We start from the raw sequence: 16,284 nt of genomic DNA on the forward strand, positions 1-16,284 counted from the left end.
TAGGTAGTCCTCTGGTTTCAATTTCACCACATCAAACTTAGTTTAGCAGCCAAAAAGGGTTTTGGAGTCATTACTGGGCTTGATTCCATGAAAATGACACCAAACGTGATTTTTCTCCTATATTCCTATAGCTGACCCTTGACTTTGTATATTTCCCAACTTAAACAAACAAGGAGGAAGAAGGTGCTGAATATGTTGTCCCTGAGCCATAGTGGATTTATGCAGGGGAGTAGAATTCCAAGTGATTGCTACTAGTGTCCCATCCAAAATTGAGATTACAGTCTCCTCCCTGGAAACCTCACAAATATGCAAACTGACAAACTCTGAGTCAGGAAATCTGAGTCTGAAGTTTGGGTCCACCATTTATCCTATGTGTGATCAGGGCAATGCTCTTCCCCACTTTCTTGTCTGTACCATGGGTTCTAGTTAGGACTAAATAAGTCCTGATGCATTCAACACCCCAAAACTAGCTTGACACACAGGGAGCACTCAATACCCATTAGTTACTGATCTAATATCCACAGCTAGTAGAAATGAATACACATCTCACAGAATTTGTACTGTTATAAATAGCCCTGTGTGTGTAAGCCTATAGAACATTCTTTTTAGATTCATAATAAAGTGTTTCTTATAATCTAACCCAAGCCCCATTTATCTTCCCTTGTCTCACAAAAAGTTCTGGGAAAGAAAATGTATATATGTATGGCACAATTAGTAACTTAATAAAAATTATTATGATATTTCTATTAGGAAAACAAAAAAAAATGTTCTCTCTTAAAAACAATGTGTAAGCCGGGCACCAGTGGCTCATGCCAGTAATCCTAGCTACTCAGGAGGCTGAGATCTGAGGATCACTGTTCAAAGCCAGCCCAGGCAGGAAAGTCTGTGAGACTCTTACCTCTAATAAACCACTAGAAAACCAGAACTGGTGCTGTGGCTCAAGCAATAGAGCACTTGCCTTGAGAAAAAAAACACATAATAATACTCTTAAGCAATACATTACATTCAAAGACATAAATGCAAACTAAACTCCCTTTTCTAACTTTTACACAAAATAACCTAGTGGGGCATAAATGTACAAAAGGAAAAGGGCATGAATGGTCTTGGTAAAAGTAATCTATTATTTGCCCAAATATAATAGGTAGCAACCAAGACAAACAGTATCAGTCCTACTATTCTGTGAGTCTCTCCCACCAATTCCCTCTATATTGCCAGACAAAGATACCAGCAAAATATTTAAAAACCTACTTCCTAGATCCCCAGGTCCACATTTGGGATAATTTTAATCGCAATAATAACTTCCTGGTATAACTGAAACTCTAAAAGTTGTGTGTGACAATGGCTCAATAGTTATGTGCCTATAACCATATAAAATGATGCTTATTGAAATGAACTCCAAGAAATGAAAACAAGAGTTATTTTTATTGTACTGTTTGCAGTTATTTTTTTCCTGTTTTTCCTTTAGTTTATTCCCTTCCACCACTGATTTGATTTCTGTACCCTTTGTCTTATATACAAGTTGATTATGATTTGGGAAGGTGGAGGGGAAGCACAGAAAGGATTAGACACAGGGTAAACCAATTCAGCAGTGACACTCACTAGATACTATGCTGGAAATGAACTATACAACTTAGGGGAAAGGGGATTGGGAGGGGGAAAACTGGGAGAAGATGAGGGAGGGGTGATTCTGAGTTACATAAGTGTAGCCCCTCTGTACATTACCTTTACAAAAAAATTTAAATTGAAAAAAAGAAAAAGAAGTTGAATGAAATTCCCTGCTCTAGGGTTTTACTGCAGTGTTATATAGGCTTCTTATGACCTTGACAAAGGAGAAAAGGGGAACTAAAGTAGATGTTGTCTAAGATTTCTTCCCAACCTACATCTCTGTGGTTAAATTAAAACTGTGGACAAAAGGTGAACCAATCCAGCAGTGATTCTCACTAGAAACTATGTTGGAAATGAACTTTACAGCCTGGGGGTGGGTGATAGGATGGAAAAAAGTGGGAGAAAATGAGGGAGGGGAGTGTTTAAAAAGAAATATACTCATTACCTGACTTATACACTTCTAACCCCTCTGCACATCACCTTTACAATAAAATTCAAATTAAAAAATAAAGAAAAACTGTGTCAATGTATGTTCCTTGAAAGGTACTATTCCAATGCTATGAATATGTATGGCATGTTTTTCTTTTTCTAAATAATAATATATATAAAAAGTCACTCGTATAAGACAAATTCTGAGCACTTAAGGTATGTCTGGATCTTAAGTCAACATAAAACCATGAAATCAGATGTCTTCATTTATTTATGTAGATAGTATGCTAAACACTTTGCATAAAATACTTAATATTCTAAAAAAAAAAACAAAATAAAAGCTGTATGTGAATTCAGTATTGTGCTCAGGTAAGAGAAGAGGGACAAACTGGAAATTTTAAGTAAGTAATGATTTCAGAGATATAAATATGGCACTTATTTAAATACTTAGTAGGCTATCCTTTATATCTCGGAAATGGTGGTTCTGGTTTATATTACAGAAGCCTGAAGCTGTATAAGAAAACCCTGGACAACTGTCCACTGTGCCCTTTACATACCAACTCATTTATCACAACCATGCTCTGTGGGGCTTTCTGTGAGTGACCTTCTGAACTCCCCAGCGCCCATCAGCAACCTTGTACTAGGTCACAACACTACCTACCCCCTACAGTGCAGAAAAACTCCTAAGGATTGAGACAGAAAGAAAAGCTCAAGAAACCATAGCTTGAAGGATCCCAACTGAGAAAAAAGAAGAGGACAATGTGTTCCAGAGCCCAATAAAGAGCTCAGATCATTAATCTGACAAGAATAATGAGATGAGGTGGCTGGCAGGGTACCAAGCGGCAGAGTAAGGCAGGGCTGACCTGCCTTTACACTTCAAAGGCAATCTGTGGGATTTTGACCCTCTTAGGGAGAAACAATCATTTCATCACCAAAGAAAACTCTCCCTGTACTTCCTTATCAGCTTGAAGTTAGATTGATTTACAGGAAAGTTCTCTTCCAAATTCCATTAATTAGTGAGTTTACTTCTTTCTATCTCATCAAGTCCCCCAGAGCCAAATCTTGTACAAGACAAAACTGAGGATCTCCAGGCACAGCAGAGAGACACAGTATGATCCTGCTGAGTATAGCCACGCTGGTACAACAGTACCACTCATGACAGTAGTAGCAGCAGACAAGCCCCTGATAATATCTATCGCCTGCCCACTGTGCCCACTATTGTTAAGAGTACTGGACCTGAAGAGCTGCCTTCAAATTCACAGAGAAACATGAGCCAGGTTGTATTTTTATCCCCTGTTAAAGGAAAGGAGTCTTAGAGTTTGTAAGTTGCCTAAGGTCATAGAATTACTGATTGGTGCCTTGGGAATTTCAACCAAGCTAGTTAATACCAAAGTCTGCACTTTTAACAACAGACTATTTGAACGTTTTGCTCACAATATTTTTTCAGCTGTTGCTTTTTTAGTTGAAGAATTTTTCAAGCTGTTCCTAACTTGTAGGATAAGAGACATTGCCTTAGTGATGACAAAATATGCATCTATAGGTATCTAGACAGTTGAAAAACAAAATTCCTTATGAATAATGACATGAGATACCAACGTAGCAGGGAAAGGGAAACCGAAATAGTTAAAGATCAGTAATTATCAAAGCTAGGGGATGAAAATAAAAGGACCCAAGCTCTCTTCTGTGGATTGTGCCTGAAAGTTTTCATAATAAAAGGTTTTAAAATGGCTTTATCTTATTGGCAGTTCAATGCATCATTTCTTTTTCTTTTTTCTTTTTCTAATTTTGTGGTGGTCCTAGGGCTTACATTCAGGGCATAGGTGCTGTCCCTGAGAGTTTTTTTCTTCTTTATTTTGCTCAAGGCTAGCACTCTACCAACTGAGCCACAGCTCCACCTCTGGCTTTTTGGTGGCTAACTGGAGATAAGAGACTTAATGGCCTTTTCTGCCTGTGCTGGCTTCACCCTGTTTTATGAGTTAGAGTAACTTTTACTTTACAATAAGTGTCATTTTCATTTTATACCCAGAGAACTGTTCCTGTCCATTGCCCATTTTATATCATTGATTTCATACAGTTTTTTTTCATTTTTGCAACAACAGGCAGGGCTGTATCTAGACTTTAGGTGACATAAAACTTGTGCAATCTGGACATTCTTGTTAAAATAGACAATATAAAATTATTAATGCAAACATCACATAGAGATACATTTCTTTTTTAAAAGCACACTAATGATTCTGAGTCTTAAAAATTCAATCACGTTCATTGAGATGCCTTGGACAATATTTTTTTTCTTTAGGGTTCATTCTTGCCAAGCAGGCACTCTACCATTTGTCTGAGGGCTACAGTCCTTTTGCTCTTCTGGAGCCATGACCTTCTCAATCTCTGCCTCCTGGATGGCTAAAATGACAATTTAACAGAAATGCTTACATGAGACAAATACTGGAGGCAAAATGGCTTTTTCCTCTCCACCAAGAACACTACAGCTCCAAGAAATACACTGTACCCAGGGCACTTGAAGCTTAAATCAGTGGCTACAAGGGAAATTAGAGCCTGCCTGAAACAGGCATTCTCATCCATCTCACAGATGGGCAATCTGGGATTTAAAGATGCAAGGACATGTCTCAAGTCACACAGTGGATGTCAAATTTCCATTCAAAAAAGCCTTTTGTGGGGCTTAACTGATACACAGTTTCTCTCAGTGGTCTTAAACCAACCACTGGATTTAAGAAAATGTATCTTTTCAAAGTAATTCAATTTCATTACTGGTCCTCCAGAGAGATGGGAGGCTTTCACGTAAAAAAAATTCTAGTTTCCCGTCGTATTTCCAAAACATGTCTTCACTCCTTAAAACAAACAAACAAAAAGTCAAAAGCCTCCTCAGTGTGCCTAGGCACACAAAAGCTAAGGTCAGAATCCTCCCTGTGCTCCTGGCCACCTGAGAGGTCAGTGACACTGAGGGAAGGGGCAAACAGGAAGTCAGGGTTGACTCCGCTGGGAGGGTAAGTGGAATGCAAGGCCCTAGAGTTGATCCCAGGACAGACCCCACCACCCCTTACAGAGGGGGGGGTGGGGGAGGAAGAGAGAGGGGGGGAGAGGAGAGGAGAGAGGAGAGAAAAGAAGGGAAGGAAGGAAGGGAAGAAAAGGAAGGGAGTGAGGGAGGGAGAGGAAGGGAAGGGAAGGGAAGGAAAGGGGAAATGAAAAAGGAAAAGAGGAAAGGGGAAAGGGAAAAGGAAAAGGAGAAAGGAAAGGAAAGGAAAGGAAAGGAAAGGAAAGGAAAGGAAAGGAAAGGAAAGGAAAGGAAAGGAAAGCAGGCAGGAAGGCAGGCAGGCAGGCAGGCTAAAGCTTATTAGCCTTTGTGTCTGTGTCAGGGGTTTGCTTTCTGTGAACTCTACTTACCATTTCTACTACCACTAGATCCTCAGATTAGTTGACACAAAACTTGGAAAAGGAATTACATTACTATGATCAACTTAATAACAACTATGTATGTAAAGAGCCCAAATCTATGCTAGAAAATAGAACCTTTCTACCTCAACTCAAAAAAAATAATATGGAAAACCTCTACATTCATAATGACAGAGCCACGATCACTGATTTTCACTGAGGGTGGTGCTAGCAAAAGCTGCTAATAAAAGCTAACACCAGGAAGTCAGAAGGCTGAACACCCAGCAGTGGCAGGCACAGTCAGTATGCCAAAAAACTGTCCAGACAAACATTCCAACAGCATCCACAAACACAAAAAGTTTTAGGTGAAAGGATGGATGAGTTTATATGGACACAGTTGCACTTCATCCGGCCTTCAGGATACTCTGATAACTTGAAGGAACAGAATGAAAGGCCTGGAGCATAGAGCATGAAAAGTCACTCGACATCATTTCCTACAGCCCCAGCTGCCCACCAGCCAATCACAAACTGCCATATCAGATACAGTTAAGTACAAAAGAAGCCTTAGATTTTAAGAGTTATACCTCCTCAGCCACCTCTTCAGAAGTAAAAGGCTTTTAAATTAATGTGCACAAACTTTTATTTTCAAGTTCATCAACAACTTTTTTGCAGCTAAATAAATATTATTCAATCTACAATATTCAAGACTAAAAGCCTTCTCAGATAGAAATAATGAAATTGAAAGTAAGATCAAAATTTCTGTACTCAAACAGCATTATTTACTTGAAGATCCAAGAAACACTTATCAAAACAGCAGGACAATATGCCATACTTCAGACCCAAACATGTTATAAATACTTATCATGTTGAAAAGAGAAGCATTTTTTAAGATATCACATGATTTTATTCAATTTAAACATTTTCTTGAAACTGCTACAGTTCTATAAACAAACTTTTTTATCTTTATCAGCTTTACCTGCTATTTGTACCGAACCATCTTCACCCAGAAGAATATTACCAGCTTTCAAATCCCTATTAGAATGAAAAAAGGGGAAATGAATTGGAAAGAACAGACAAAATAGTACATAGGCTCACTGAGAAAGACTTTAAAACACAGCATACAAGGCCTGTTTGACATAATTACTATTTTATGAATATTTAAATTACATTATAGATTTTAAATGTTACAAAGATACACTGTCATTTTATACTTTGCTCCTGGGGCACAATGACAATTTCAATAAAAGATACTTTATGTGAAATCATTATATTTAATTAAATCATTACTTAGTAGACTATTTTATGTTTCAGAGTTAGAAACAGTCCTAATTTCACAATATTACCATATCATAAAGAATTAAAGCTTCATGTAAGTAAAGCCATTCTACTTTCACTTAAATTTGTCTGTGGTGCTTTTCCAAACCTTAGAGTTTTTAAAAATTAGTTTTATCATCAGGTGCCAGTATCTCATGCCTGTAATCGTAGCTATTCTGGAAGCTGAGATCTAACAATCAAGGTTTGAAGCCAGCCCAGGTAGGAAAGTCTGTAAGACTCTTGTCTTCAGTTAACCACCACCAAAAGCCAGAAATGGGGCTCAAGTGGTAGAACACCGTGCCTGAGGGAAAAAGCTCAGAGAAAGCACCCAAGACCTGAGTTCAAGCTACAGCCATGGGGAAAAAAATGATTTGATCAATCTCTCCCTTGAAGAGATATCAGTGATTGATTATAAAGTTCCATATAATATTTCTTTACTACATAGAAACTATGCAGAGCAATTTCAACACTTAAAGAAAAATAATTTGTAAATTTCTAAAGTAATAGTCTTTTTCTAAGTATTGAACAGTATAGTGTAATTAAATACATACCTCATAGTTCAGGTTAAAATAAGTACATTATTAGTATTACTGGTAAATAGTTTTCTATTTGTTAAAACTCCAACTATGCATCATGCACTCATATTCTATGTTATTCAAAGAACTAGTATTCTATATTACAAAAAAAAGGAGGAAATCAGTGTCTCTTCCTTCTCTCACCATTAGGTCAAAAATAATTAACATTTATAAAGCCTTGCCTGTATTAGAAAATTAAAGCTAGTATCCAGTTCAACTAAGTACACTTAAAGTAATTATGTTAACTAATTTTTAATGAGTCTACTTAACACTTTTTATAATCAGCTTTTTTTTTAGTGAAAGTAGAGAAACCAATCCCAAGTATACCAATATAATCCATCCAAATTTAGCCTTTTATCCTTAAATTTTGTTTTGGTTTGGTTTTTCTTAGTACTGGGGATCAAATGCTGAGTCTTCCACATACTAAGCACAGGATCAACCACTGAGCTATATCTTCAGCCCTGATACTTTGCTCTCAGCTATATAGCCTAAGTTACAAGCAATGCCAAACTTATTCTCATGTGCTTCCTTGAAGTTCCTTAAAATCTAGATCTAGGGCCTGACTCCAATGGCTCATAGGGAGCCTAGATCCTCATGCAACCCTAGCTAATGGGGAGGCTGAGATTTGAGAATCACAGTTCAAAGCCCGCCTGGGCAGGAACATCTATGAGACTCTTATCTCCAATGAATTACCACAAAGCCAGAAGTGGAGCTGTGGTTCAAGTGGTAGAGCACTAGCTTTGAGCAAAAAAGCTCAGAGAGTACCCAGGGCCTCAAAGTCTCAAGCTCCAAACTGACCAAAAAATCCCTAGATTTAGGAGTTGAAGGAATGGATCAGGTGGTAGAGCTCCAGGCAAAGAGCAAAAGCATCAAATACTGAGTTTAAGCCCTTATCTCAGGAAAAAAAAAAACAAATAACAACATAAAAAACTAGAACTAAGTATATGAAGAGTTGAATTCTGCAGACACTATACCTGTGGATCTGACCATTTCTGTGTAGATAGTCTAAGCCTTCCAAAACCTCTTTAAGAATTGTTGCTATTATTGCCTCTTCCAGAACTCCATTCTTGTGCTCTCCTCGGTTGACAATGTACTTGATGATATCCAACATTGAGCCTGAGTGGCAAACAGAAGAATTGAAAAAGTGAATTTATAAGCATCCCCATTTCAGATTATGACACCCTCTACAAATAGAACATTAGTACGAACATCAAAACAGAACTTTTGCTTAATTACTGTGACTATCCCAAGACATACAAACAATTGAATGCATGCCCATGACTGACAAAACTAAATCTATAACTGCAAAAACACTAACTGTGTGAACTTAAACAGAAGACTTTGAGGAACCAAGGACTTGGGAGTGTAGCTCAGGGGTAAAGTATGTACTTAATATGTGCAAGGCTATGATGGCTAATCATGGTTTTCAACTTGATTGATTGAGAAATAACTAAGAGATTAACAAAGTACACTTGTGAGTATATCTATGAAGGTATTTCCAGAGACAACTTACAGTGACTGAGGAGAAAAATACACTCAGGGCAATGCCATCCAAGAGACTAGCAGCCCAGATGGACTGTGAATGGACAGAAAAAGCTAGCTAGCTTGTGCAGTGTCTACTCTTCGAGAACATGTATATCCACTGAGGCTACCATTGTCCAAGGACACTAACCTCAGCTTTTTCTGCTTGTCAATGTAGACTTACACCAGTAAAACTCTCTCCAGAGAGATTCCAGGCCTTCAGCCCTGACACTTGGGCTGCATCATTGGTCCCCTTTAGCAGTGACCGAGTTCTGCAGCTCTCTCATTGCAGACAGCTATTTGTTGAACCATATAGCCTCCAATCATACACACCTACTTAGTAAATACCCTTCTATAATTATATGTGCATATAATAAAATATACATAGCTCCTATCAGTTGTGTTTCTCAAGAGAACCCTGACTAATACAACAATCCTAGGTGGGTTTGCTATCACCACATTTTGGAAAAAAAATTGTTCAGTACTACTTATTACACATAAAATTATAAACAAACTTTAAGATGGCTAACAAAGAAAAAAGTAGGAGGACAGGAGTAAGACAGCAGTGAACTGCTGCAAGAACGATTAATAGTTCTTCTTTAACATCTAAAACGAAAGTGGGAGGCAGAGAGAGTATGTGGTCGCTAGACCTCTGCTTATAACCAAAGAAATCCCTTTCTATGATTCTAGGCAATCTTTGTTTTCATCTACCTGATGATTCACGTGCTTGACTTTCATAATAAAAAATAAGTAAATAACTATCTAGCACTTTGTTACTGTGTACATTGGTATCCTTGGCATTGTGACTTCATGTTTCAACACATATTAATATTCCATACCTTGGAGTCATTTTAAAAGTACTAATTACCCAGAAGTTCAACATTTCTGAAGAGTTAACAAATGGCCTGCCTCAGGACTTGAATTTGGCTGTAGGTGCTCCATTATTAGCTAAGATGATTGAGTTTCCCCATCAGATACTACTGTACCAGATTAGCTACCAGCCTCATTAGGAGATTCAATGTGATAGATGTTATAGAAAAAAATAGATGCATATTTTCCTCTTTAGAGAGATAAATAATCTGCTCATACATTTAACCTTGAATGTTATTTGGAAAATTTCAGAGGAAAAAAGGGAGAATATAATATACCAGATATATGTGCATTTCTGGCCTGCTGAAAGAAAAACAAACAAAAGTCCCTATCACCCAATGTTCCCATTACCTGTGGAAACCTGTTGAAAATCTATTCTTCTTACCTATAGCCCTAGGGGACTGGATTAAACTCCTAAATTCAATAATGAATTTTCTATAAGAAAAGACAAGAGACATTTTCAAGTCTATAAAAGTGAAAGGTTAATTGGGATTAAAATCACCAACTTAAACAGAGTATTTGAAACTAATCAGGATCCAGTCATCAGAACTCTTGTTTTCTCTGAGCTGGTGAAACTTCTTGGCAAGAGAAAGAAATAAACAGGACTCAAACAGGGAAGGAAGAAGTCAAAATATCCCTGTTAGCAAATGATATGATCCTGTAATTAAAATACCCTAACAGAAAACACTTCAATGTGAGAAATGCCTTCAGCAAAGTTACAGAATGCAAAATCAACATACAAAATCAATAGCTTTTCTGTATACCAACAAGGAACTTGCTAGGGAGAAAAAGTCAGGAAAACAATCTCATTTACAGTAGACTCAAAAAGCAAAATAAAAGCCGGGTGTTGGTGGCTCACGCCTGTAATCCTAGCTACTCAAGAGGCAAGATCTGAGGATCACAGTTCAAAGCCTGCCCAGGAAGAAAAAGTCTGTGAGACTCTTATCTCCAATTAACCACCAGAAAACCAGAAGTGGCACTGTGGCTCAAGTGGTAGTGTGTTAACCTTGAGCTTAAGAGCTGAGGGACAGCACCTAGGCCCAGAGTTCAAGCCCCATGAGCGGAAAAAAAAAAAAGCAAAATAAAGTATCCATACATATGCTTAGCCAAAGATGTTAAAGATTTTTATAATGAAAAGTATAAGTATTAAAGAAAGGAATTGTGGAAGGCACCAGAAAATAGAAAAGATCAGCCAAATGATAGCAGAATTGATAAAGTACACTTCCATAGGCAACATAAATATTCAGTGCAACTCCCATCAAAAATTTCAATGCTATTCTTTATTAAAATAAGGAGGGGGAATTCTAAAGTTTACATGGAAACACAAAAAGATGAGCCAAAGCAATCCTAAACAATAACAAGCAATACTAGCAGTCTTATCATACATACCTGACTTCAAACTACACCACAGAAGTATAATAAGAAAAGACAGCAAAGAAAAAAGATATATTGGTCAAGGGAAGAGACCAGTAGATCTAAAATAATAGGGTACATACTGTACTGTCTGATTCTTCACAAAGATCCCAAAACCATACATAAGAAAAAAAGATTACCCCCCCTCTGCCCCCCACTTTTGCTGGGCACCAGTGGCTCACGACTGTAATCCTAGCTACTCAGGAGGCTGAGATCTGAGGATCCTGGTTCAAAGCCAGCCCAGGCAAGAAAGTCAGTGAGACTCTGATCTCCAATAAACCAGTAGAAAACCGGAAGTGGCACTGTGACTCAAGCGGTAGAGCACTCGCCTTGAGCTGAAGAGCACAGGGAGAGCGCCCAAGCCCAGAGTTCAAGCCCCATGACCGACCAAAAAAAAAAAAAAAGAAAGAAAGAAAGAAAAAAGACCCCCTTCTTTAATAAATGGTGCTGAGAAAACTGGGTATCTACATGTAGGAGACTGAAACTATATTCCTATCGTTCATCTTGTAGAAAAGTCAACTCAAATTGTGTCAAAGAGCTGGGCTCTGGTAGTTCACTCCTGTAATCCTACTCAGGAAGTTGAGATCTGAGCATCAATGTTTGAAACCAGCCTGGGCAGGAAATTCTGTAAGACTCTTGCCACCAATAAACCTGACATGCATTTACCCAAATCATCACAAGGCCATACTAAAGCTATGAGCACAACTATGTTTATCACAGCAATATTCACCATAGCTAAGATATGGTACCAACCCAGATGCCCCTTAGTAAATGGATGGATCAAGAAAATGTTTATATATTATATATATATATATATATATATATATATATATACATATATATAATGAAATTCTATGCCTCCATTAGAAAGAATGACATTGCCCCATTTGTTAGGAAATGGAAAGACTTGGAAAAATTTTATTGAGTGAAATACGGCAGGCCCAAAGAAACATAGGTCTCATGTTTTTTTTTTATTTGGAATAACTAGTATATGTCTAGGACAAGCAGAAAGGTACATATGACCATATAAGATAATGCTAAGCGAAATGAACCCCAAGTTAAGGACACAAGAGGCTTTATCTTTCTTGCTGTTGTTTTTAGTGTATTTATAATGTACTATGTAATTTTTTTGTTTCTTTTGTATGTTCTTCCCCCATGGTATACCCCTGCTTTCACTGTATTTGATTCTGGTGTCCTTCATCTTGTATATACATTTCTCTAATTCGGGTAGGAGAAGGGAAAAAACAAAATGCTTAAAGAAGGATACAGGTTGACCCTTTGTAACAATGAAATGTACAAGACACTATGTTGAAAACAAACTTTACAACTTCATGGGGGGGAGGGAGGAATTGGGGAGGGCAGGGAGGGAAGAGATAGTAGGGGAAAAACAAAGGAGGAAGTAACAATGCTTGATAGGAAATGTACATTATCTCACTCATGTAACTGTACCCCCTCTGAACAGTATCTTTACAATAAAAAATATATAGTAAGGGGGCTGGGAAGGTGGCTCACTGGTAGAGTGCTTGCCTTGCATGCATAAGGCCCTGGTTTGATTCCTCAGCACCACATAAGCAGACAAAGCTAGAAGTGGTGCTATGGCTCAAGTGGTAGAGCTTGAAGAGCTGAAGAGCTGAAGAGCTGAGGGACGGCACCCAGGCCCAGAGTTCAGGCCCCATGACCAAAAAAAAATTAAAAAAAAAATAAATATATATGTATGTATGTAACCAAAAAAAGGTGAAGTGGCACTGTGGCTCAAGAAGAAGAAGAAGAGGAGGAGGGAGGGAGAGGGGGAGAAAGAGGAAGAGGGGGAAGAAGAAGGGGAGGAAGGAGGAGGAAGAGGAAGAAGAGGAGGAAGAAGAAGAAGAGTAAAAGACTTTAAGGAAAGCCTGGAATTCTAAAACTACTAGAGGAAAGCAGAGAGAAAACAGACACAGGCAAAAACTATCCTAATAAGAATACAATATCACTAGGCACCAGTGGTTCATACCTCTCACCTCTCAGGAGGTTGAAATCTGAGGATCAAGGTTCAAGCCAGCACAGGCAGGAAAATCTGTGACATTCTTATCTCTAATTAAGCACCACCAAAAAACTCAAAGTAGCACTGTGGCTCCAGTAGTAAAGCATTATCCTTGATCAAAAAAAGCTCAAGATATGGCTCAAAGCCTACATAAAAAGGAACAAGAACAAGAACAAAAAACAGGGAAGGAAGGAAAGAAGGAAGGAAGGAAGGAAGGAAGGAAGGAAGGAAGGAAGGAAGGAAGGAAGGAAGGAAGGAAGGAAGGAAGGAAGGAAGGAAGAGAGGGAGGGAGGGAGGAAGGAAGGAAGGGGGAGGGAGGGAAGGAGGGAGGAGAAAAAGAAAGAAGGAAAGAGAGAAAGAAAGTAAAAGAAAAAGAGAGAAAAAGAAAAAAGGAAAGAGAAAGAAAAGAAGGAAGAGAGGAAGAAAGAAAGAAGACTACAATAGCTTAGGAAATAAGAGCAAGAATTGACAAAAATATGATTGTGTCCAGTTAAAAAGTTCATGCAGATCACTGGAAACAACAGAGTAAAAAGACAGCCTAGAGAATGTGAGAAAAACCTAGAATTTATAAGAAACCTAAAAGTTAGTGAAAAGAAAAAAAGAAAAGCAAATGAGCCAATCAATAAATAAGAAATGGAACTGAACACTTTTTAAATAAATAATAAATACAGCCAATAAATACATGAGAGAAAAAATGTTCAACAACCTGTAGCAATCAGGGAAGCAAAAATAAAAACTCCCTGGAGTTTCCCTCTAACCTCAGTCAGAATTGGCATCATCAAGGAAACAAGGAAATATTGGGAGGATGGGGAAACTGGGGAAGGAGCTCTTATTCACTACTGTTAATGTAAATGATTGCAGCCACTACAGAACTCAGTATGAGGGTTGCTCAAACAAACTTAAAAAATTGAACTTCTGTACGATACAGTTGCACTGCTTCTGAGTATAAACATAAATGAATCAGTCAATTTACTACAGAAATGTCTGTATCCTTAAGTTTCTCACAGCATTATTCTATATCCAAACTATGGATTCAACCAAGATGGGACAAGGTGGTATACTTATACCTTAAGAGTTTTACTCAGCCATTAAGAACAAGATTATGTTGTGTGGAGGGTAAGAAAGAACAATAGAGAGAGCAAAAGAGAGAGCAATAGAGCAATGGAATTACATTTAACACATGGAAGGAAATGTCAGTGATGAAATCCTTTTATATTGTACCATTTAATTTATGGAAAGCACAGTCCTCCATAGAAAGAAGGAATCACCTCAGCTCTCAATATTTTGGTCCAGACTTTATAGCCTTTCTTTTCCTCTTTTATCTTTCATGTTCAATCAAAAACGAAAGCAGACACTCAAGGAAATAAAGATTACTAGGACTGTGGAGGACTGGGAAGGACACAGCTAAGTTCTCTGTGTTCCCTATAGGTAAACCCATTATAATATATTCTTCATCTTATTTCTAAGCCTCTGGCTTAATCCAAGAGATTCTTTAAAAAGAAGAAACTTGAAATGTGTACTACAAGCTTTGGCTTTCTTTGGGCTTTACAGAATGATCACGTCTAGTCCTAAACTATCCCTCATCCCTCAGGACTACACACAGAGGATGTAACCCACAGAGAGCTAAGGAAGTCACTTAGACATTTTAAGTGATTTGGAGTATAGCACAACGTTAAAGTTGACAGTCCTTCAGTCTCAAAATCCAGCAGCAGCAGTAGCAGCAGCAATTACTATGTGTATGACCTTGGTCAGGTTTCTCCCTTGAATTTGGGGATGAAGTCAAGGTCAAATGAGATAGGTAAGTGAATTTTCTTGAAAAGGATCTCACCATAGCATAACTGTTAATAATAAAGTTAATGGTTTTTCTCAGTCCCTCTCTCACTGATGTTGAGTACATTGACAAGAAAGAGCCATGTCAATTAAACTGACAATAACTTACATGATGTCAGAAATTTTGGGAGTGGGGGGAGGAGTTGGGAAGTTGGGAAGGGAAGGGATGATAGGGGAAAAACAAAGGAGGTGACAATGCTCAATAGGAAATGTACTCATTACCTTACTCATGTAACTATAATCCCTCTGTATAGTAATTTTTACAATAAAAAGCATATGTATACACACACACACACACACACACACACACACACACATATATATGAAGAAGGAAAAAAGGAAGAAAGAGAGGGAGGAAAGGAGGGAGGGAAGAGAGGGAGGGAGAGAGATGGTAATGATGTCCCTTCTGATCACCACATAAGTAAACACTCAACACACATTTCTCTCCAAGTCAACTGAGCACCCACTGAACACCAGGTTCAGAGTCCAAGTACACTATAGTTCTTTCTTCAAACAAAAGAACAGTCCACATGCTTGAGCCTGCAGTCTCATGTCTGAAAGCATAGTCACTAGCCATGTGAGGTGATTTAAATATGAGTGAAGTAAAACTAAACAGAAACTCAGTCCCTCAGTCATACTAGCTACACATCTTCCTCCTCAGAAAGTTTTAATATTAGAGCAACACTAAAATGATCTTGTATATTACAATGCACTAAGTACTGAACAATGTTTTAAAAGAGTTCAAAGCAACCCCTTTTTGCAGATAATATATGCATATTTTTAATGATCTGACTTCCAGTGGCTCATTTAGCTATTCAGAGGCTGAGATATGAACATGAAGGTTTGAAGCCAGCAAAGGCAGGAAAGTCCCTGAGACTCTTATCTCCAATTAATTACCAAAGAGCTGGAAGTGGAGCCATGGCTCAAGTGGTAAGAGTGCCAACCTTGAATGAGAAAAACTAAGAGACAGTACCTAGGCTTAGATTTTAAGTCCTAGACTTCAAGTCTAGTACTAGCACAAAAAGAAGGGGAGAAAGAAGATGAAAGAAGATGAGGAAGGAGAACAAGAGAAAGTGGGGAAGAGGTGGAAGAGAATGAGAAGGAAATGAGTTTTAAGAGGCAACACTGCACTGCACTAGGAATGTAGTCAGCACAAGAGAGTGCTTGTCTGGCATTTCTGAGGCCCTGGATTCATGCTCAGCACTGAGAAAAAAAGAAGACAAAAGAAAGAAGGAAAAAGGAAGAAGGTAGAATGAGACGAAGAAGAAGAAGAAGAAGAAGAAGAAGAAGAAGAAGAAGAAGAAGAAGAAGAAGAAGAAGAAGAAG

The 16,284-nt window shown here is 38.1% G+C and overlaps 1 protein-coding gene across 2 annotated transcripts in view; it reads right to left on the reverse strand.

The window, feature by feature from the left end:
• Positions 1-16,284, reverse strand: part of Stk39 (serine threonine kinase 39) — a 206,977-nt gene that overhangs the window by 174,359 nt on the left and 16,334 nt on the right. For both annotated transcript variants that reach the window (XM_013030494.1, XM_013030500.1), the window contains exons 3-4: positions 8,282-8,423; positions 6,395-6,450 (exon numbers count right to left, since the gene is read on the reverse strand). In XM_013030494.1, the coding sequence (XP_012885948.1) occupies positions 6,395-6,450; positions 8,282-8,423 (198 nt within the window). The remainder of the gene's footprint in view (positions 1-6,394; positions 6,451-8,281; positions 8,424-16,284) is intronic.

Source organism: Dipodomys ordii, unplaced genomic scaffold (assembly GCF_000151885.1).
Source record: "Dipodomys ordii isolate 6190 unplaced genomic scaffold, Dord_2.0 Scaffold5, whole genome shotgun sequence".
Taxonomy (NCBI): Eukaryota; Metazoa; Chordata; class Mammalia; order Rodentia; family Heteromyidae; genus Dipodomys; species Dipodomys ordii.